The 22,494-nt window shown below is 39.0% G+C and overlaps 2 protein-coding genes across 3 annotated transcripts; both read left to right on the top strand.

The window, feature by feature from the left end:
- The first annotated feature begins 423 nt into the window (after positions 1-423).
- On the top strand, positions 424-22,477 carry LOC117125827. 2 transcript variants are annotated; one of them, XR_004448244.1, is made up of 3 exons: positions 424-1,752; positions 13,455-13,866; positions 18,655-22,477. XR_004448244.1 is itself a non-coding variant. In XM_033272334.1 (2 exons), exon 1 carries the CDS (start codon positions 12,353-12,355, stop codon positions 13,418-13,420), a length of 1,068 nt encoding a protein of 355 aa, XP_033128225.1. In that variant the 5' UTR covers positions 11,915-12,352; the 3' UTR covers positions 13,421-13,866; positions 18,655-22,477. The 2 variants fall into 2 exon arrangements, 1 of the variants encoding a protein (XP_033128225.1); XM_033272334.1 differs by lacking the exon at positions 424-1,752 and having other exon boundaries at positions 11,915-13,866.
- Positions 1,746-4,260, top strand: LOC103873628. Its single transcript, XM_009152037.3, has 2 exons — positions 1,746-2,028; positions 2,391-4,260. The coding sequence occupies exon 2, from the start codon at positions 2,418-2,420 to the stop codon at positions 4,044-4,046; it is 1,629 nt and encodes a 542-aa protein (XP_009150285.1). The 5' UTR covers positions 1,746-2,028; positions 2,391-2,417; the 3' UTR covers positions 4,047-4,260.
- Positions 22,478-22,494: the final 17 nt, after the last annotated feature.

The following is a 22,494-nucleotide window of genomic DNA, read 5'->3' as shown; positions in this document are numbered from 1 at the left end:
TTATTTTTTTTCCTAACTTACTGCTATCCATGTTTCCAAACAGTACTATTTTTAACTACTATCCATATTGCCAAACAATCTCAATGTGTACTTCAACTTTAATAATATAGATGTAACTCGTATTTTATTTGATGGTATTTTAGTTGTTTCGAATAGTTAGTTTAATTTTATATATGTCTACCTTTTATTTTACAATAATTATTTTAAATAAAAATTTAACTTCTGATATTATCCCCAATATATTAATTCTGGAGCATTAAACATTTTTTGTAGTCACGTGACACCATGAGAATAATTTTTTGAATTCTTAGAGAAATATGTTGGTTCATCTTATCATATATTATACTCCCTCTGTTTCAAAATACTTGATGTTTTGGGTGTATGCACAAGAATTAAGATATACACTCTTTCCTAAAAAGTGACATTAAAAATATAAACTACAATTAATTTAGCCAATCCTTAAAAATAAGTATAAAACATCATTGGTCACACAGTTTTTAATAAAACTAAGATTAATATAAAATATCAAAACATCATATATTTTGAAACACCAAAACTCTCCAAAATATCATCTATTTTAGAACGGAAGAAATAGTTTTTATTAAACTAACCATCGAATTAATTAATAGTGTACAAAAAAATATTCTCTATTATTTCTTTAAATAAAAACTACGAAATTACCTAATATGATTGATATATATCGCAATTAATGATTATAAATAATAAATATTTGATAACAATTTTTTATCCTCCATACTTTTAGTTCAATTTTATATTATTAAAAGAAACTAAAATATCACATTAATCAAAAATAAAAAAATATAGATTTTTTCTTATATGTTATCTTTTGAATTTTTTAAAACGACTATAAATCACTAAAATCTAAATTTAATTGTTTTGATTAATGTGATAGTTTATTGTTATTATACGGGAGATTTTGGTATAGTTAACCAGTTTTCTTATACGGTAGATTTTGGTATAGTTGAAATCGTTTGTTTAAATCATTAATTTTATTGTTATTAAAAGATTTTATTGTTACTAAACGAATGGATTTAAATTTGGTTAAACGGATTTTATTTGTATATTTTGTTCAAATATTGCATATATCGATCTTGTGGTAATATAAATGAATTAAACTTGTATGATATAATATAGAGAATTGTTGATTAATATAAAGAATTCCATTAATTCAACATTTCATTGCTTTGCTTTGGCTTAATCTTTAGCTATACGTAAAGATGAAAATGGTTAGGAGAATATTAAAGATTATGGTTTGATAAATTTCATCCGTAGACATTGGCAAGGCATTAAATAGGAATGTTGCATTGATTGTATTTGATTTCTAGAACTTGATTTAATTGCCGAGTATGTTAGATTAATTTAGGAAATCTGTATTACTAAAAAGGGAAAAAACAGAAAACTTAAATATATGTTTAATAATTAACTCAGTGGCATTTTAGTGTAATTAAATTGTAAGTTTAAGGAGTAATTTTTATTTGTACTTTTATTTTAATAGATTAGATATCTAACAATTTCTTGCCTATCGATATGTTACTTTAGCACTTGCTCTTTGTGAAAGTTTGACTTTGTTATTTCCTATTATAAACATTGTTTCTCTCGTTGGAGAGTTATCTATCAGTCTATAAAAAGATTAGTTGACCAAAAAAAATTGGCTTCTAATATATATTTTGGTGAGATTAAGATATTTATTAATAAAATCTTTAAAATACAATATTTATCGAAGATATTAAGGTATATCGTCAAAAAACAAAACAAAACGCTCTGCGGCGACTGCGATGACGATTTACTAGGGTATCATGGGTCAGCGACGGTGGAATCCCGGAATCCGGGAAAATCTGCTCAAGACGGTATTCGATTGGATGAGGTATGAGGGGAAGAGTGGGATCTGTAGACGAGATTGGGGAGGACAATCTCGATCGGATCAAGGGTTGGTGGGCGAATCATCACGATATGGAAAAAGGATCGGGCTCTCAGATTTTTTAAAACCAAAATCTTTTCTTATCGAAGGTACGATCTCTGTAATCATCAATACAGAATCCTTTCCGATTGTCTCGATGGTGAATTCATATCAGCTACGATCGAGGAAAGTTGGATTTTGGAAAATAAGGATTTTCTCTTTTTTCTTGAAGGTTGTACGAGTGATTAAAAAGATTTCAAATTGCTTAATTGATTCTCGTATTTCAATTGCTACGGGTGTTTATGAAAGATTTGGTATTAATGGATTAGATCTTTGGCAGAGAGGCATGGATTTGGAAGAGTACTATAAAGATGACTTTCGATTCAACTTCAATACCGCATTCGAAAGCTTACTTTCATACAAATCACTACTTCTCATTTTCTTGTTTGGCTTTTTGTTTACAATGTCTCAGAGTCAACTTATTGGAGGATCTGGTGAGATGAAAAACGATGATGGTGCTCGTAAGAGGCTGAAGATTTCGGTCCCTCACTTCAACAATTCAGATCTTATCAAGGGCTATTCCAAAACTTTAATTGGAAGATGCATGAATCCAGAGGAGCAGAACGTCAAGTTCTTGGTGGTGACGCTTCCTAAGATTTGGAACCTGGAAGACAAGGTGGTAGGCACGGACTTGGGGCTAGGGAGGTTCCAGTTCGACTTTGACGCAGAGGAAGATATCGAAACGGTGCTGAAGATGCAACCATTTCACTTTGACTACTGGATGATCTCGTTAGTACGGTGGCAACCAAGGAAGACAAAGAATTATCCGTCGGAAATCACCTTTTGGATTAAGGTTTTGGGAGTGCCATTGGAGTTTTGGGAAGCACCAACCTTCCGGAGCATTGGTGATGCGCATGGTGTGACAAAAGATGTGGATCTGGACTATGGTAGAGTGCAAGTCACGGTTGATGGGTACAAGGAGTTAATATTCGAGACGACTGTGGATTTTAAGGGAGGCGAGTATTATGAAGAAGAAGAGGCTCCGGTAACATTGCGGTATGAAAAGCTGTTTGGTTACTGTAAAACTTGTTTCAGTCTTTGCCACAAGATGGAGAAGTGCCCGCAGACTATACAGAGCACGGATAAGCCGAAGGAGATAAGAGATGAAGACGAAAGCCATTACGATGATAAAGCTCGAAGCTACAAGGGGGTGGTTATCAACGGGAATGGAGGGCAACAAGATAGGGTAAGAGAGAAACGTGAGTACCAAGGAAAAGGAAAAGGGAAAATGTTTGAGGAAGGAGACACAAAGTGGGTCAAGGCTTCGGACAGGGAGCGTAAAACTCACAACAACAATCACCGTAGTGGCCATCGTGGTGGTGATGAAAACTCCCGTCACAGGAGCTATAGAAGGGACCAATCACGGACACATCAAGATGACCGTGTACGAGCTCCTGCAGGCTTGCGTGGTGCAACAAGTGCAGGTAGCGAGGCTCGAACGGACGGTTGCGAAGAAGGTGAGATTGTTGGGATGGAGCAGTCACGTCAAAAGGAGGAGAAGATACAGGTGCCGGCTAAGCCTTCCCAAGCCTTTCTCGCTGAGCTACTGGAGACTCAAGAAGGTCACTCTAAGGTAACCTTGGAACGTAAGGATGGAGATCAGGGATTAGTCTTGGAACAAATGGGTTTGGATTTAATGGAAGTTAATAGTCTAGCTTCTGATGTGGGTTTGGGGTTAGAAGAGCAGCATAGTGGTCATATTGGTAACGGGACTGGGGAGACTCTGGCGAATGTTTTTTCTGCGCTAAATGAGGAGGAGTTTGAGGACGATGATCCAATGCAGGAGGTAGTAGCAGATGATCCTGAAGAGAAGAAAAAGATTGACAATTCAGAAGTGAATGATCGGGTCAATGGTGAGGTGGAGAAGAGGCAAGGCGCCCGTAGAAAGGCGCTCAAGCCGTCGTTAGCTGCAGTAGCCTCCAACAAAATGAAGCTGGCTCAGTTGGTGGCTGCGAAACGAACGGTAGTCAAAGCAGGTATGCGGCATGGAGATTCCTCCAAGCAGGGAGAGGAGAAGGGACCTTTAGCCCCTAAGCATGATCCTGCCAAGTACCTGAAAGATCCATGAATCAAGAAACCGCAAGTTATATGTGGCATGGGCATCGTATGGGTTATGGTTTTTTTATTGCTTCAATAAGATATTTGAGCTTTTTTATTTATTTTTTGCTTGATTTGGTATTGTTTTCCGTTTGGTTCTTGTTATTGTGGGCTATGTGTTGGTCGTTCTTTATGGTTTTATTATGGAATAATAGGGTTTCTTTCGCTTGGTCTTGTTGGCATCATCTCTGGGTGTAAGTGTAAGACTATTGGAGAATGTATTGTTTAAGTATATAGCTAGGCATTCCGAAAGCGGTTTATGGTTTCATTTCTTTAGGTGGTACTGGATTATGAATGGTATTTGGAGGCAATGTTTGGCTATTATATGTTCACTGCAGAAGCTACAATACTTGGTTTCATTAGACCGAGTAAATGAAGTGACGAGGAGAGCACTCCAAATAATTAAATGGGCTGGTCACGTAAAGGCAAAGCGGTTTTGTTTGGTTTCTCGATATATATTTTGGTTTGGAGACAATGTATTAAGTGTGAAGAGGACATACACAGTGGGCAGTGAATGTATTAGAATGTTTGTTTGTATTAGCATTTTGTCTTGTTATGCCGGTAAAATGGAATTTTCGGAATTAGGAATGGAATTAATTATGGTACAAGGTAAAATATGGGTCTCTTTATACCCGCTTGTTTTTTCTTGGGTGCAAATCCTTAATTTTTTTTAATGAAAGTTTTAAGTTGGAATTGTCGAGGAATGGGAAGTAAGTGGACTATGAGTTATCTGAGAGAGATATGGCATAAACATAAACCAGATTTTTTGTTTCTATCGGAAACGAAGCAGGAATTTGACTTTGTACAAAGATTTCAACTTCATTCTGGTTTCGATAATCTAGTTACAGTGGATCCAAATGGGAGAAGTGGTGGATTAGCACTGTTTTATAATAATGAGTATCAGGTTGAGATCTTATACTCAAGTAATCGGATGATAGATGTGGAGGCAGTGGCCTTGGGGAAAAGAGTTTTTCTAACATTTGTCTATGGAGATCCGGTCCAAAAAATGAGGGAACAAGTTTGGGAACGTTTAACTAGGTATGGACTTTCAAGATCCGAACCATGGTTTATTATTGGCGATTTAAATGAAATTACTGGAAATCACGAAAAAGAGGGAGGTGTTGTGAGAAGTGCGGATTCATTTATTCCTTTCAATAATATGATAAGGAACAGCGGTTTGTTGGAATTTCCGGCCCGAGGAAACAAAATGTCCTGGCGAGGGAGAAGGGGAAAAGGAAAGGGGGCAGTGACGGTTAGATGTCGGTTAGATAGGGCCCTCGCAAATGAGGAGTGGCATACTCTATTTCCATGTTCTTATACAGAATATTTAGCAATGGTGGCATCTGATCACCGACCAGTGGTGGCGTATTTAGAGAATAAAGTGCCTCGAAGGAAGGGGAAATTTCGTTTTGATAAGAGGTGGGTTGGACAAGAGGGCCTTATGGAATCAATTTCCTTGGGCTGGTTAAATCATCGTGAAGGGAGAGAGGATGATATAGTGGAAAAAATAAGCAATTGTCGACATGAAATTGCAAGTTGGCGGAAAAATAATCCACCTTATGGAAAGGACAAGATTAGTGATTTGCAGAAAGCTCTTGAGGAGGTACAAACAGATGATACTAGATCTCAAGAGGATGTTATGGAGGTGACTAGAAAGCTTCAAGAGGCATATAAAGATGAAGAAGATTATTGGCATCAGAAAAGTAGGAATATGTGGTATTCTTCTGGGGATCTTAATACAAAATTCTATCATGCCTTGACTAAGCAACGACGAGTTCGTAATAGAATAGTAGGATTATATGATACCGCTGGAAACTGGATTACAGAGGATAATGGGGTGGAAAAAGTGGCTGTAGACTATTTCGAAGAATTATTTACTACTACTTCACCTACAGGTTTTGACAGCTTTCTTACAGAGGTACCGATGGGGATCACGCCTCAGATGAATCAACGTTTGTTGAGGTTAGCAACCGAGGAGGAGGTTAAAGCGGCTTTGTTTATGATGCATCCAGAAAAGGCACCAGGTCCGGATGGCATGACGGCTCTTTTCTTTCAACATTCCTGGCATATTATTAAGAATGATCTGGTTGAAATGGTGAACAATTTTTTAGTTTCCGGAGAAATGGATTCAAGATTAAATATTACTAATATTTGAATGATTCCAAAGACGGAGAGACCCACAAGGATGACGGAGTTGAGGCCAATTAGCCTATGTAATGTGGGGTATAAAATTATTTCGAAGGTTCTATGTCAACGGTTGAGGTTATGTCTTCCGTCTCTCATTTCAGAAACACAGTTAGCATTTGTGGCTGGGAGGTTGATAACGGATAATATTCTTATAGCTCAGGAGATGTTCCATGGGTTACGGACTAATAAGGCATGTCAAGGAAAGTATATGGCAATTAAAACAGATATGAGTAAAGCGTATGATAGGGTAGAATGGGATTTTATTCAGGCTTTACTAGCAAAGATGGGTTTTGATCTTCATTGGATTAAGTTAATGATGGGGTGTATATCATCGGTCCAATATCAGGTTCTCCTAAATGGTCAACCACGAGGTTTAATTATTCCCCACCGAGGATTACGGCAAGGCGATCCTCTATCACCTTATTTATTTATATTGTGTACTGAGGCTTTGATTGCAAACATTAAAAAGGCAGAGCATGGAAAAGAACTAACAGGCATGAAGGTAGCCAGAGCATGTCCTTCGATTTCTCATCTGCTCTTTGCGGATGATAGTCTGTTCTTTTGTAAAGCTCAAAGGGATGAATGTCAAACTATTCTCCGGATATTAAAGGAATATGAGATGGTATCAGGTCAACTTATTAATTTTGATAAATCTTCGATTCAATTTGGGCATAAGATTGAGGAATCCATCAGGCAGGAATTGAGAGATATTCTGGGCATCCAGAATCTTGGAGGCATGGGAACTTATTTAGGATTACCAGAAAATCTTGGGGGTTCGAAGATTCAAGTTTTTAGCTTTGTGCAAGATAGGTTAAATAAAAGGGTCAATGGATGGACTTTTAAGTTTTTCACGAAAGGAGGAAAGGAAGTGATCATAAAATCAGTGGTAACGGCATTACCAAATCATGTGATGTCGGTTTATCGATTACCCAAGGCAACCGCGAAGAAATTGACAAGCGCGGTAGCACAATTCTGGTGGAGTCCAGGGGGTAGTACAAAAGGTTTGCATTGGAAATCATGGGACAAAGTATGCATTAGTAAAGAGGAAGGTGGATTGGGATTTAAGGACATCACTGATTTCAATACGGCGATGCTTGGTAAACAGTTATGGAGACTGATTGAAAAGCCGAATACTCTATTTTCTCGAGTTTTCAAAGGTCGGTATTACAGGAATGTGTGGGAACCGAAATTCACACTGTCGATTTCCGTTTAAATAAGGAAACTAGGAAAACCCTAATTTCCCAGAGGACCCGAATATCTGTTAATTACCACACGTCAAGCAATCAGAACACGAGAATAACAACGATAAAAATAAGAAATCGAAAAGAGAGCAAAGTAGATCTTATTCCGAATCTGCGTATGAGCGTTACAACAAGGTATAAGCCTGGGCTCGAGAGCTGTCGGCGAGATTCCTAGTTCTAGCAACCCTAAGACGGCTAAACCTAATTGAGTCGCAGCTCGAAATAACAAAAACGGAAAATTGCCTAAATTGCTCTAAGTGCTAAGTTTGCTCTCAAAAAGTTCTCTCCCTTGCTCCTCGCCTAGGACTCCTTATATACTAGCTCCAAGGTCGGTTTACGCTTTTACTCTTCTGCCCTTAAGCCGTCATAGCATAAAAATGGAGATATTCCATTTTTCCCGATCTTCACAATTATCTTCGAAACTTCCGTATTTATCCGCGGAAACTTGACATTTATCCTTCTTCGTGGGCCAAGCGTGAACCTTGCTGTGGTTCACGGGCTTTTGGTTAGGAAAAATCGTAGGATGGGCCTCGAGTCGTGTTTTAGGTCCCTTTGGGCCGTCTTCTGACTCGACACGTTTACTACGAGTTTTCCGCGGTTTCTAATCCGCAAAGTTTGATCGATGAATTAGAATAGCGGGAAACATGGACTGAGCTCGCTACGGTCTTTGGGAGATAGCATTCGAAGGTTTGACGAGAATGCAAGGACTGGTATCATATCGATGTTCGGAAAGGTTCAATCGCTACACGACGACCGAACTTTGGCTCGAGCCCGGTCGCTACGTAGCGACCGAGCGAGACAAGTGCTCGGTCGCTACGTAGCGACCGAGCTTTGGCTTGAGCTCGGTCGCTACGTAGCGACCGAGCGGGACGATTGCTCGGTCGCTACATAGCGACTGAGCTTGGCTGAGCTCGGTCGCTACGTAGCGACCGAGCGGGACGATCGCTCGGTCGCTACGTAGCGACCGAGCTTTGGCTCGAGCTCGGTCGCTACGTAGCGACCGAGCGGGACGATCGCTCGGTCGCTACGTAGCGACCGAGCGGGATGATCGCTCGGTCGCTACGTAGCGACCGAGCTTGGCTGAGCTTGGTCGCTACGTAGCAACCAAGCGGGACGATCGCTCGGTCGCTACGTAGCGACCGAGCGGGACGATCGCTCGGTCGCTACGTAGCGACCGAGCTTTGGCTCGAGCTCGGTCGCTACGTAGCGACCGAGCTTTGGCTCGAGCTTGGTCGCTACGTAGCGACCGAGCGGGACGATCGCTCGGTCGCTACGTAGCGACCGAGCTTTGGCTCGAGCTCGGTCGCTACATAGCGACCGAGCGGGACGATCGCTCGGTCGCTACGTAGCGACCGAGCTTGGCTGAGCTCGGTCGCTACGTAGCGACCGAGCGGGACGATCGCTCGGTCGCTACGTAGCGACCGAGCTTTGGCTCGAGCTCGGTCGCTACGTAGCGACCGAGCGGGACGATCGAGCTCGGTCGCTACGTAGCGACCAAGCTTTGGCTCGAGCTCGGTCGCTACGTAGCGACCGAGCGGGACGATCGCTCGGTCGCTGCGTAGCGACCGAGCTTGGCTCGGGTTTGGTTGCTACGTAGCGACCGGACGGCGTGTATACGTAGCGACCGAGCTTGGTTTGCTTGGTTTGAATCCCAAAGGATACTTCTTCGTAAAAACCTCGTATAGGTTATTTTTACGAAAATTACATCTCTTCTTTTACTAACTCTTTCGGAAATACGATCTCCGAGGATTTTCGGGTGGTAATTCCGTCGTAACCGTTTTTGACCCCAACAGTTAGCCCCCCAGCCCGTTAGGATCATGCATCGTAGGATCCTAGCGTGCGGTTAGGCATGTTTGGCAAGTTAGGCGTGATGGATGGAATTAATATCCAAAAGTCCGAGCTTGAATAGTAAATCCTCATGTCTTATAAGAAGAGAGGTAACTTGTTCCATAATTTTTTCACTTTCTTGTTTTTCTCTAAGATCTTTCAAAAAAACTTTCTATCTTTCTCTCCACCCTTTTTCTCTATTCTCTCAAGAGAAGTGTAAAGATGTCGAGCAAGAAAAAGATTGCCAAAAAAGGGTCTTCGTCCGCGAGTCCTTATGAAGAGCTCGTCGTTCCGAAGATGGAGTTCGTGCCTCACTCGGTGCATCCTGCCGAGAACGAGGCATGGTGGGTTGCTCATTATGGCTCGTTGACCCCTCCCAAGGAGAAGCCGTTCCCGGTCCTGGTCCATCGTGGAGTCGAGGAAGAGGATGCAAGCAGGACTACTGACGAGTTTCTCGCGACGATGCGATCGTTCTACCACATCCCGGATGCTGTGGAGTTCCGGGTTCCCTGCCGCGGGGAATGTGCTAACAACCCCCCGGAGGGTTACTTTACTTGTTATGAGGCGTTCGTAGTGCGTTGTCGCCTCTGGTTCCCCATACCCGAAATTCTCGTCCGAGTGTTGGACCGTTTCGAAGTTGCGATAAGTCAGTTGACACCCCTTGCCATTCAGCACCTTATTGGGATCCTGATCCTAAGCTACGAGCATGGCCTTTCCCTTTCCGTCGATCATTATGAAGCGCTTTTGAGGCTTCAACTTGTCAGGGGTACGGATAAGCATAGGTTAGTCCCTCGGAAATTTATGTCAGTGGTTAAGAAGTTTATTTCGAACTTCAACTCGTGGAAGAAGTTCTTTTTCTTTGTTCGTATAGACGCTGCATCCGTCGAAGAGAGTTGCATTCCATTGTTCCGGAGGTTGCCGAATGATCGTCCCTTCATCAACCCTTTTGCTCCGTTCCCCGAGGACATCATTTCGGTGAGGGATCTTCTCAGGAATGGTCCCTTCTTCTGGACTTCTTTTACGCCGAAGAGGGTTCGGAAGGCACTGAGATTCGTGCAACCCGGTCCTGCTTTGGATGCGGACACGGGAAGCGACTCCGAACCCGACGACCAGAATCCCGTCGAAGCTCCGACAGCTGCGCCGGAGTCGAGCTCTTGGAAGGGAAAAGATGTCGATCTTAGCGACATAGAGTTTTCGATGGATGACTCTATGCTTCCAGGATGGGATCCGAACCTTGCTTACGGCGACGGGAGCGGTTCGAGCGAGGCCCCTATTCCGGATTTCGATGATTTCTTTGCTGGGCTGCCATCGGGTTTCGATGCTCCTCCTCCTACGAAAGAATCGGCGAGGCCGAGAGTCGTTGCGGAAGGATCTCGCATCATCAATGGGGTTAGTTTTTTTTTGAGAATTTTTTGGTGATTGTCGTATGTATATATTTATAACATGCCTATCGATTTTGCAGGGCCTGAGCTTGCTGGGCTTGGCCATTGAGGCGGGCCATAGAGAAGCCATGTTCTACCGCTTCAAGGCGGAGAAAGCGGAGCGGGATCTTGCTCGCGTGCAAGGCGAGATGCTGGAGCGAGAGGCGCAGCTTACTCGTGATCATGCGCGGGCTGTTCATAAAGCGGAGAGGAAAGGCAAAAGAGAAATCGTCGAGGTGATGAAGACTCGTGAATCTCATTTCCAGGTTGAGTACGGGAACCTCAAGAATGCCTTTACCTCGGTGGGTGACTTTCGCGAGTGCCGTGGTTCGGTCGGAAGTCTTTGGAGGACGCGAGCCGATGACTATGTGTTTGAAGAGGAAATAAGCTTGATGAGGAGTGGGATGAGTGACCGTGCCCACGCTGAGGCGCTTATCCCTCCGATTGACGAGAGGATTCAAGGGTTCTGGGATTCCATCCCGGTTTCCCCTGATACCGAGGAGGTTCCGACCGGTTTTCCCGATGGTGGCGAGGAAGTGGATCGTCCCGCGGATGCGTTTGGTGCTTCGTTGTCCGGGGACTTTGACTTTGGATCATGAGGGATGGATCAGTTATGCTTGTTTTCGGCCGAGTGTGGCCCTTTGAATCTGGATTTCGTTTAGGCCTAGATGGCCGTATTTGTATTTCCGGGACTGGCCGTTGGTGGCTTTGAATCCCTTGCCGCTTTACGCGGTTTATTTATATGATAAATGTTTTGTTTCGAGTTTTCCTGAGTAGGGTTGAAGTAAATACGAGTTGTCGTCTCGTATGTAGTTCTTATTAGACGTTCAATCTGTTGGTTCGTTCGTGATTTTCGTAAAAATTTACTTATCTTTACGATTTTCGAGAACATTGAGATACGAACGGAGAGACATGGTTTATGATCTCGTATCTTTTAGATATCATGCCTTGAGATGTTTGAGACCAGAGCATTGGGTTTAGGGCAAGACCTAGGTTTACTCGGTCGCTACGTAGCGACCGAGCGGGACGAGCGCTCGGTCGCTGCGTAGCGACCGAGCTTGGCTCGGGTTTGGTTGCTACGTAGCGACCGGACGGCGTGTATACGTAGCGACCGAGCTTGGTTTGCTTGGTTTGAATCCCAAAGGATACTTCTTCGTAAAAACCTCGTATAGGTTATTTTTACGAAAATTACATCTCTTCTTTTACTAACTCTTTCGGGAATACGATCTCCGAGGATTTTCGGGTGGTAATTCCGTCGTAACCGTTTTTGACCCCAACAGAATGCCTCACCCCTGGAACCGATTCGCTCATACTCTCCGTCATATGGATGGCGGAGTATCACATCTGCTAGATCTCTGGTAAGCAAAGGACTAATCAAACGGGTGGGATCAGGATCATCTATCTCTGTATGGAATGATCTCTGGCTCCCAACCACTCGCCCGAGACCAGCCAACAAAAACCAACACAATCATTATCCAGATCTCACGGTGGATTATTTCATTGATCCTACTACGCGGACTTGGAATTTGCAGGCACTTCGGACTCTTGTGGACCCACAGGATGTGAAACTAATAGAAAGCATACCACTGAGCAAGACTCAGATGGTAGATAGAACTGGATGGCATTTCACAAACAATGGAAAATATACGGTAAAATCAGGTTATCAGGTAGAGCGAGTTTACCCAGATCGGGAAAGACCACCAGTAATGTTTGGACCCACAGTAGATATTTTGAAGTCTTTTTGTTGGAAAATACGGTGTCCACCAAAGTTAAAACATTTCCTTTGGCAATTGGTAACGGGGTGTGTTGCAGTAAAGAAAAATCTGCAAGCACGGGGGTTAACTGGGGATATATGTTGTGCAAGATGTGGTGCTAACGAGGAGTCTATAAACCATGTGTTTTTTGAATGTCCTCCAGCAGTTCAGGTTTGGGCTCTCTCGCAGATACCATCTAATCCAGCTATTTTTCCAACAGAGTCTCTATTTACAAATATGGATTATCTTTTCTGGAGAGTTCTTCCGCAATTAGAGGATCATCAGTTTGCATGGATACTCTGGTATATTTGGAAAGGACGGAATAATAAAGTTTTTAGCAATTTGGATATTGATCCTCGGGATACGCTTAAATTGGCAGAAACGGAATCTGCACTCTGGGCGGAAGCACAGCTAGTAAAAGAACAGAGAACGGTATCACAAGTCGATGTCATCTCTTTGCCGGAGATTCCAGGTAGATGGTGTTTCACAGATGGTTCTTGGAAGGAAAATGATAATTTTTCTGGACAGGGCTGGTTCAGTACTTTAGAAGGGTTTGCCGGGTTGATGGGGGCAAGGAATGTTCGGACTAGTCTTTCGCCTCTCCATGCAGAGATGGAAGCACTACTTTGGGCAATGGAATGTATGAGGAACTTACGTCAATTTCAGGTCACGTTTGCTACGGATTGTTCTCAATTGGTGAAGATGGTTTCGGAACCAGAAGAATGGCCAGCATTTGCAAGTTATTTGGAAGACATTAAAGTCCTGAAAGAAAGTTTCCTCCAATCAGAGATCGTTCATGTATCACGAACGCAAAACTCAAGGGCGGACAGCCTAGCACGCAGTGCCAGGAGACAACCGTCTTTTGTTGTTCACATGGATCAATATACTCCGATTTGGTTTACAGAGTCTGTATGAGTCTGTATAAGTTGATGACAAAAAAAAAATTAAGGTATATCTATCTTCATAAAATACTTGGTTTAATATTTGTTTCTATTTTGCAATATTTTGTTATATATTATGTGTAAAGAATAATTTTGTTATTGCTCTTCTTTATTCAGTTTCAGTTTCAATGTGGTTAACTAAAAATATTAATACAGTTATTGAGATTGTTTTAGGGGGCTATGTTTTCTTTTTGTTTTTGAGGTGTAAATATTTGATATGTAACTTTTAGAATCTAAAATATAATACACATAAAAATACGTATTCAAAATTTATAGATCTACTATGAAAGAAGTGAAATATGAGAACCATGTAATGAAAAACCTGTAAAAACAAGATAAATTAGTGGGAAAAACATGAGATAACAAATGAGAAATTGATACAAAGTTTGGTGTTTTCAAGTTCAAAGAGATTAGAGAGAGGTTGTATTGAAACCAAACTTGATGTTGTAACTCAAACTCAAGAACTCAAGAACTCAAACTCTTTATTAATCTCAAAGCTCTAGAAAATAATTCTAAAAAAACTAAAGCTTGTAATCTCACAAGTTATGCCATAAGATTAGCATCTCCTTATATAGCACATATAAGATCCTAAACTCATTAGGTAATATATCTTGTAGATAACTCTCAATATCTTTTACTCCTAACCTCATTAGGAGTTAACTTATAACTCAAGTTAAGCTTAGGTCAACAATCTCCCCCTTAAGCTTAACATCTCTATCTCTCATATCATGAACTCCAATGAAGCTTCTCATCTCTTTAAACTTTAACCTTCCAAGCGCTTTGGTTAAGATATCAGCCTTCTGCTCCTTGCCGGCTACATGATTCACGGCTACAAGTCCCTCTTCTACACATTCTCTAATGAAATGAAATCGCTTTTGTATATGCTTGCTTCTCCCATGAAAGACCGGGTTCTTTGTCAAAGAAATTGCTGACTTGTTATCAATACGGATCAATGCTTTCTTCGAATCACTTGTTATCTCGCCTAGGAGCTCTTGTAACCAGATGCCTTGCTTTGCAGCCTCTGTCGCTGCCATGAACTCAGCCTCACAAGACGAGAGAGCTACAATCTCTTGTTTTGTTGAACACCAAGAGACCGGACACTCATTTAGATAAAATATGTGTCCCGTTGTGCTTCTACCATCATCAGGATCTACATTGTAGCTGCTGTCACTGTATCCCACAAGCCCTCTCTCACTCTTACGTTTGTAATATAGGCCAAATGAGCAGCTTCCTCGCAAGTACCTGAGCACTTGTTTTAATGCCAACGCATGTGTCTCCTTAGGCTGATGCATATATCGACTCAAAACTCCTACGCAATAAGCTATATCAGGGCGTGTATGAATTAAATACCGTAGACACCCGATATTTCTTCTAAACTCTTTCTCATTAGCATCGCTTTCTTCTTCTGCTTTAGATAGTTTTAAACCTGGATCCATTGGTATCTGAACTGCATTGCACTCATGCATCCCTGCCTCCTCTAAGATCTTGGCCGCATATCTCTCTTGTTTCAATGTAATACCGTCACTAGATTGAATCACTTCAATCCCGAGATAGTAGGAGAGTTGGCCAAGATCAGTCATTTCAAACTTAGTTGCCATCTCTGCTTTGAAGTCTTGTATAACATTCATACTCGAACCAGTGACTAAGAGATCATCCACATACACTGCCACCAGAAGTTGATGCGCGTTTGTTTCTTTTCTAAACAATGACGGCTCCTTAGAACATTTACTGAAGTTTAGCTCCTTTAATATCGTCTTTAGCTTAATATTCCAAGCCCTTGGTGCTTGTTTCAAACCGTAAAGAGCTTTATGTAACCTATAAACCTTCTCTTCACTTCCCTTTACTTTGAAACCCTCAGGTTGTGAAACATAAACTTCTTCAATCAAGTCTCCATGAAGAAAAGCTGTTTTTACATCAAGGTGATGAATCTCCCAACCATTTGTTGCTGCCAAAGCTATGATCACACGCACGGTTTCTATTCTTGCAACCGGAGCAAATACCTCTTCAAAGTCCACACCATATCGTTGCACATAACCCTTGGCTACAAGTCTAGCCTTGTATTTACTTATACTCCCATCTGCATTACGTTTTATTTTGAACACCCATTTCAATCCTATAGCTTTACATCCCATAGGAAGCTCTACAAGCGTCCATGTCTTATTTTTCTTTATGGATATGATCTCATCCTCACACGCATCTCTCCACACTTTCTCTCCTTTTGCCTCATTCCAGTCCCAAGGTTCTTCATTAATAGCTAGTAGAAGTCTTTCTGTCTCAACAACTTCAGACATTAGCACATAATCATCCAAATAGACCGGTTTTGAACTGACTCTTGTCGATCTTCTCGGTAAGCTCTCTGTTTCTTCCTCTGTTTCCTCCTCTGTTTCCTCTGCTTCACCGTTTTCTTCTTTCTTATCTTTATCGCTTTCTTCTTCTTTAGCCTTAGCCTCTATTTCTTTACCAAGATCAGGTAACATGACATCAAAGCTTACCTCAGACACATTATCTGTAGTTTTATTCCATCTCCAAGCTTTATCCTCAGTGAATATTACGTCTCGGCTGATTACTATTTTACGTTTCACAGGATCATATAAGCGGTAGGCTTTAGAGCCTGGTTCGACTCCGAGATGTACTAGTTCCCGTGACCTATCTTCTAGCTTCTTGAGATGTGGTGTATCCTTCTTTGCATAACAAATGCAACCAAATACTCTTAAGTGTCCCACATTGAAACTAAATACTCTTAAGTGTCCCATTTAAACAAGAGAGATATGGGGCCAAGATCTTAGAGGAGGCAGGGATGCATGAGTGCAATGCAGTTCAGATACCAAATACTCTTAAGTGTCCCACATTAGGCTTCTTCTTCTTAAAGCTTTCATATGGACTAATATCTTTCAGCGTTCATGTAGCAACCCTATTTATCAAATAGGTTGAGTGTCTCACAGCTTCTCCCCACATATAGTTTGGTATCTTCATATGCTTCATGATGCTCCTGGTCATCTCCATTAGCGTCCTATTTCGTCTCTCCACAACCCCATTCTGTTGTGGTGAGTATGGAGCTGTTAAGTGACGTTTTACTCCATTATTATCACAGAAAACTTGAAACTCTTGAGACGTGAACTCTCCTCTCCTGTCTGTGCGTAGAGTCTGTATCGAGGCCTTGGTTTCTTGCTCAATCAACCATTTAAAACGTCTAAAGCGATCAAAGGCTTCGCTCTTTTCCTTCAAAAGAATCGTCCACATGTATCTCGAATGATCATCAATCAAAACAAATATATACCTGCTTCCTCCCGCAGTTGATGGTGAGATAGGTCCACAGAGATCACCGTGTAGTAGTTCAAGAATATTCGTGGCGCGGTAGGCTGTTGATTTTGGAAAAGACGCTCTCGTTTGCTTCCCCATAAGGCACGACGCACATGTTTGTTTCTCAACGCCAAAATTTGGCATACCGGTAACCATCTCTTTGTCATCATTGTCTTTATAGAGTCTATTCCCACATGTCCAAGACGGGAGTGCCATAAGCTCGAGTCGCTTACTTTCTCTACATGAAAACACTCTGTTCTCTCAACCTCCATTGTGACTTTATATAATCGGTTTCTTGATCTTACAGACTTGACTAACAGATTCCCTTCTTTATCACGAATGGTTAGATAGTCATCTCTCATCCTAACATCACAACCTGATTCCGTAGCCTGACCAAGGCTGATTATATTACTTCTTAATTCCGGTATAAAGTACACATCAGCCAATGTTTTCCGTTTCCCGTCTTTTCTGATGAATAGAATTGAGCCCTTTCCTTTGATGTCGATCCTTGAATCATCACCAAACCGTACTTTTCCACTTATCTTCTCGTTCAGCTTCGTGAAGTAGTTTCGATTGCCAGTCATGTGATTACTAGCCCCATTGTCTAAGTACCAGATATTATCAGCTCCGGATTGTGTCTCAAACTTGCTTGGCATTACTTTATCTTCATTAAGATAGACTAGCTCATGCATCATCAGCTCCTCAGCTTCGTGTGTGCTATCACTCTCATTCTCCTGTGTTTCTTGAAGCTTAAGTAACCTGTCGGGACAATCATATACATAATGACCGGTCTTGTCGCAACGATAACACACGATGCGAGATGCATCTCTTCCTTGAGTCCAGTTACCACAACCATTATAGCGTCCTCTTCCTCTTCCTCTTCCGTTATAACGACCATCTTGACCTCCTCTTTCTCTTCCATAGCTATCTTGTGGTCCTCTATTTTCACTATTAGCATATAAAAGTTTTCCTTGATCCTCTGTTTCCTCTTCAACCTTAGTTCTCTCTTCATAAGCTTTTAACCTTCCCACAATATCCTCAAAGCTTGTTGTATTGAGGTTAAGAACTTGTTCTAACGCAGCTATGATATGAATGTAATTCTTCTTTGGAAGACTGCTTAGAAACTTCTTCACAAGTTTCGATTCTTCAATAACTTCCCCTAAAGCTTCAGATTTTGAGGATATTTCCGCAAGCTTACCAGAGAACTCATCTATGGTTTCTGTATCCTTCATCCTCATACGATTGAACTCATCCATCAGTGTTTGAAGTCTTGCCTCTCGGACCCTATCAGCTCCTATGTTCCTTGATTTGATCGCATCCCATACTTCTTTTGCAGTTTTTAAGTTACCAACTTGTAGGATTAGTGATTCAGGAATTGATTGAAACAGGAACGCTCGAGCTATATCACTCTTGTCGTTGTTATCAGCTCCTGGATCAATCGACTCCCAAACCTTATGCACCTTGAGCAGGACATTCATACGCATACTCCATACTGTGTAATTGGTGGTGGTAAGCATGGGACATTGGATGGCTGAGGGACCACTCGTCTTTGGTTTGAACGTAGTCACCGTTAAATCTCCCATGTTTCTCTCTTTGATTTCTTGAACGGTTTGATTTCAATATAGAAGCTCTGATACCACGTATTGAAACCAAACTTGATGTTGTAACTCAAACTCAAGAACTCAAGAACTCAAACTCTTTATTAATCTCAAAGCTCTAGAAAATAATTCTCAAAAAACTAAAGCTTGTAATCTCACAAGTTATGCCACAAGATTAGCATCTCCTTATATAGCACATATAAGATCCTAAACTCATTAGGTAATATATCTTGTAGATAACTCTCAATATCTTTTACTCCTAACCTCATTAGGAGTTAACTTATAACTCAAGTTAAGCTTAGGTCAACAGGTTGAAGAGTTTTAGAGTGAGAAACATCACATTTTTGTTGCAGCCATTTGAAAAAAAATAGAGAGAATGTATAAAAAAAATTATATTAGGAGACAAAAATTCCAATTAGGTTAATTATTTTTAGTGGTTAATTATTTTTGGTTCGGAATACTTCTTGGAATCTTCTAGCATAAAATGCATTAGAAAACTTCTAAAAAAGTTCTCTAAACCATATCTTTACTCTTCGTTCGAGAAGTCTTCTAATACATTATATGTTAGACAACTTTCCAAGAATTCTTCTAAACCATAAAATCAAATAACTAACTAAATACCAACAAACACTTCATTAAACATATGATCAACTTAAAAGTGTTTAATATATACAAAACTAAACACATATATGTTCAAATGAATTTTCTTTAAAAAAAAATTAAGATTCTAAAATTAACCCTAAAATAAAAATAATACTATAACATATGTTACAAAACCCTATACCAAAGACATTCATGTCTTATAACATATATTCAATCATCTATGTTGAAAAGAATTCAATTTTAGTAAATCTAATTTACATCACTTAAAAATGTTTATAATTACTTTCAGGGGGTTGTGTTCATAAAAGTGCATACAGATTTTTTATATATGTAATTTCACTAGTCTCTTGGATTAATATTTATTTTATTAAATTTGGAGTATAATTTTGTATTTTAATCAAGTTATAGGTCATATTTTGCAATTTTCTCAATATATATAGCCACAACAAATATATCTACAACTTTAATTCTATAACAAAATATGCAAATTACAGTTTACTAGGATAAGCCCGCCCTACGGGCGGGAAGCAAATACACAAATAATTCAACTAATCGGAATAAATATTTAATATTAATTGTTATTATTTAAAAATATACATATTTGTTAATTTTTATTTGATATTGGATTTGAAAACTAAATAAACCATGTTATCTGAATAATTATTTATGTTTTTACAAAATAAATACTATCTATTATATTTTAGAATATGATTTTCTAAATAAACCAAACTGGCTTTGATTTCTTTAAAAATAAATACTACGTATTATTTTTATAAATATGATCCTTTTTTTAAGAGGTTAAAATGATTTTCTTTTGTTTAGTAACTTATGTTTTAATTATAATTTATAATTAGATGTGGTTTTACATCATTTCTTGTGATTTTCCTCGGTTGCATGACTAAAACAAATCAGTGAGATTATTTTTTCTCATTTTTGTTAGTAGAAAAAAACAAACTTGTAAATAGATTCATATATTTTTATTTAATTTATTTTATATATAGTACTGGATTATGTTATATCTTTTTACCAAACATGTCTTTACGGTACGTTTAGTGAGAATTTTATTTGAGTTAAAATATATATTATTTGGGGTTAACCCGTCCTACGGACGGGTGAGTTTACAATAAAATTATTTTATATTAAAATATATTTAAATTTTATAAAACATCTGAAAATTAATTTAAATTGAACATAAAAGTTAACTTTTTCTAACATCATACTGTAAAATTTATTAATTTTTATTGGTTTGAGTTGAAAGAACTACTAACGGTATTTTTCTTAAGGGAACACAATATTTTAAATAAAAAATGAAATGGTTTATTTTTATTCGTTTGATTTTTATTTTATTTTGATATAATTGAAGAAATCTAAAGTAAGAATAGTTAACACAATTTTTTTTGTTTAGAGTTTCAAATTATAATATTAGTATACTAATTAATTTTCTCACGATTATAAATTAATCCACTTCCAAGATAATAAATTTAAAATATAATGTAATGTGATAAAATTATAAGAACTTATGTTTCAAAGTACTATATAATTATTCAATAACTTTATAGATAATAAATAATGTATTTTATTTAAAATGATGTTTTATAATATATCTTTGTTTCAGTTTATATTAGATTTTCAGTTTATAATGAAATTTGATTTAACTTGTTTTACTAATTATGTTTTGTAGATTATTTTGGTTTTGTTGAATTTTTTTATAACAAATTATTTTGTAGGGAATGTTTTTTATGCTGTTTGAAAATATTTTTATAGATTTGTTTTATAAAGTAACAAAATATTACATTTATAGCAGAATTTTACTTGAGTTTCATTCCAAATAATATCAGATAATTTATTTCGAATAAGTTAGAGAGAAGCAAACCTTAATTTAACCAAAATAACTTAAATGTAGTGTAACAACGATTAATAATCTGAAAACTAAGACGAACCAAACTGCATACACATATTTTCTGCCATATGTTTTTCTCTTCAAAGATTAAAATCAAAAGAAGTAAATCAATCTTTTAATCTTTTTGGCGTTCACTTCTTGTTTATTTGGGTCATTACGAATTTGTATTAGGTTGATGCTGTTGGAGATCAAATTGTTTGAGATAGTCCAAAGTTACCGACTCACGTATTTATAGCTTGAATTCTGGTCTCTGTAATTTTCGGAAAAGATGTATTTTAGTTTTATTTATATGAAAGCTGAAATAGAAAATCAAGACTCAAATTATTAAAAAACGAATGCTTGTAATAAAAGCATGTGTCATAGCGACTGTATAGGTCTGTAATGGTGAGATGTTATTGTTGTTTTTATGCCCCGATAGTTTGTTAAGTATCAATCAAGTCTAATGACTAATTTTATGGATGGATTTTTGATGCGCTTCCAACAATTGGCCATCCAGATATTATTTAGTTTTTTCCAAAGCAATCTTACATTGCTTGACCGACTCCATGCTCTCTTTTATTATACCACAAAGATAGTTAGCATTGTCATACAAATCTTTAGTATGCATCTCTTTTGGTGTTGTTTTTTTTAATGATAATACACTTATATTCTATTAGAACCGTTATCGTTCTATTTGAGAACCGTGAGGACACGCTTTGTACGTTAGAATCTTTGCGATCAAGAAACTGTTGGAAAAGCTTGAAACTGAGAGAGAATCTGTTGATGTAAAGTTTAAGGATATTGTGGGAAGTCTTTCTCTTCTTCTTGTTGATGCTTCCGAGCCCTTCGAATAGTATTTTGGATCTGTAAGGAAGGCGAAAGGCGAGAAAGCGGATGAGGAATTTGCGAGAAAGGCGACGCAGAGTGCACAGATCATATGGGTTAAATTTTTTAGTTCTCTTTAGAGACAGGTTGAGATTCTTGGTTGCATTAGAGCAAGTTTGGAGCTCTTGTTGGTTATTTTTTTGTACTTTGTGCTGATGTTCTGTTTCAGAATTTGTGGGTTGGTTAGGTCAAGAGAGAGAGATTGGAGATAGAGAGGAAAACAAAGAATGTTTTGTTTGAATATTTCTAATAAAATAAGATTTCAATAATTAGTAAAATTTGTTGGGATGTTCTTATTTCTTAATGTCACAATGAGCAAACCTCAATGAATTTGATTAGGCTTGGCTCTGAGTTCCAGAGGCTTTCGGTTATTGGTGAGAAATCTTGCACCTGCTGAAGTGTGAGGATATGATTATTAAAGTCATTCAAACAGATCGTTTGGTAGAGAAGATGCATATAACAGAGAGCCTACAGTGTCACTTGACCAAACCAGATTCCGATTTCTATGGGACTGCTTCCTAGGTGTTTCCTTGACTGTGATCTTCCAGTTCATGCTTCTTGGGACTGGCCAAATCGACAAATCAATCAGTTTGCATTTCCGGTTTCCTGTGGTTGATCCAAGTTCAAACTGAATCTTGCAAATTTACAAAACTCAAGGCTATATGATTAATGATGTAGTTTGTTTTTATTAGCAAAAAAAAAATTATTTTCATAAAGACTAAGTATGTACACTCTGTTACACTCCGTTACAACTCCCAACAATCAATCATCAATACTATTAAA

Source organism: Brassica rapa, chromosome A06 (assembly GCF_000309985.2).
Source record: "Brassica rapa cultivar Chiifu-401-42 chromosome A06, CAAS_Brap_v3.01, whole genome shotgun sequence".
Classification (NCBI taxonomy): domain Eukaryota; kingdom Viridiplantae; phylum Streptophyta; class Magnoliopsida; order Brassicales; family Brassicaceae; genus Brassica; species Brassica rapa.
This window is presented reverse-complemented; position numbering and strand designations above follow the sequence as displayed.

What these genes read in the sequence shown, in the direction of transcription:
- LOC117125827 (XM_033272334.1), top strand. Translation starts at nt 12,353, where the DNA reads ATGGTAGATAGAACTGGATGGCATTTCACAAACAATGGAAAATATACG.
- LOC103873628 (XM_009152037.3), top strand. Translation starts at nt 2,418, where the DNA reads ATGAAAAACGATGATGGTGCTCGTAAGAGGCTGAAGATTTCGGTCCCT.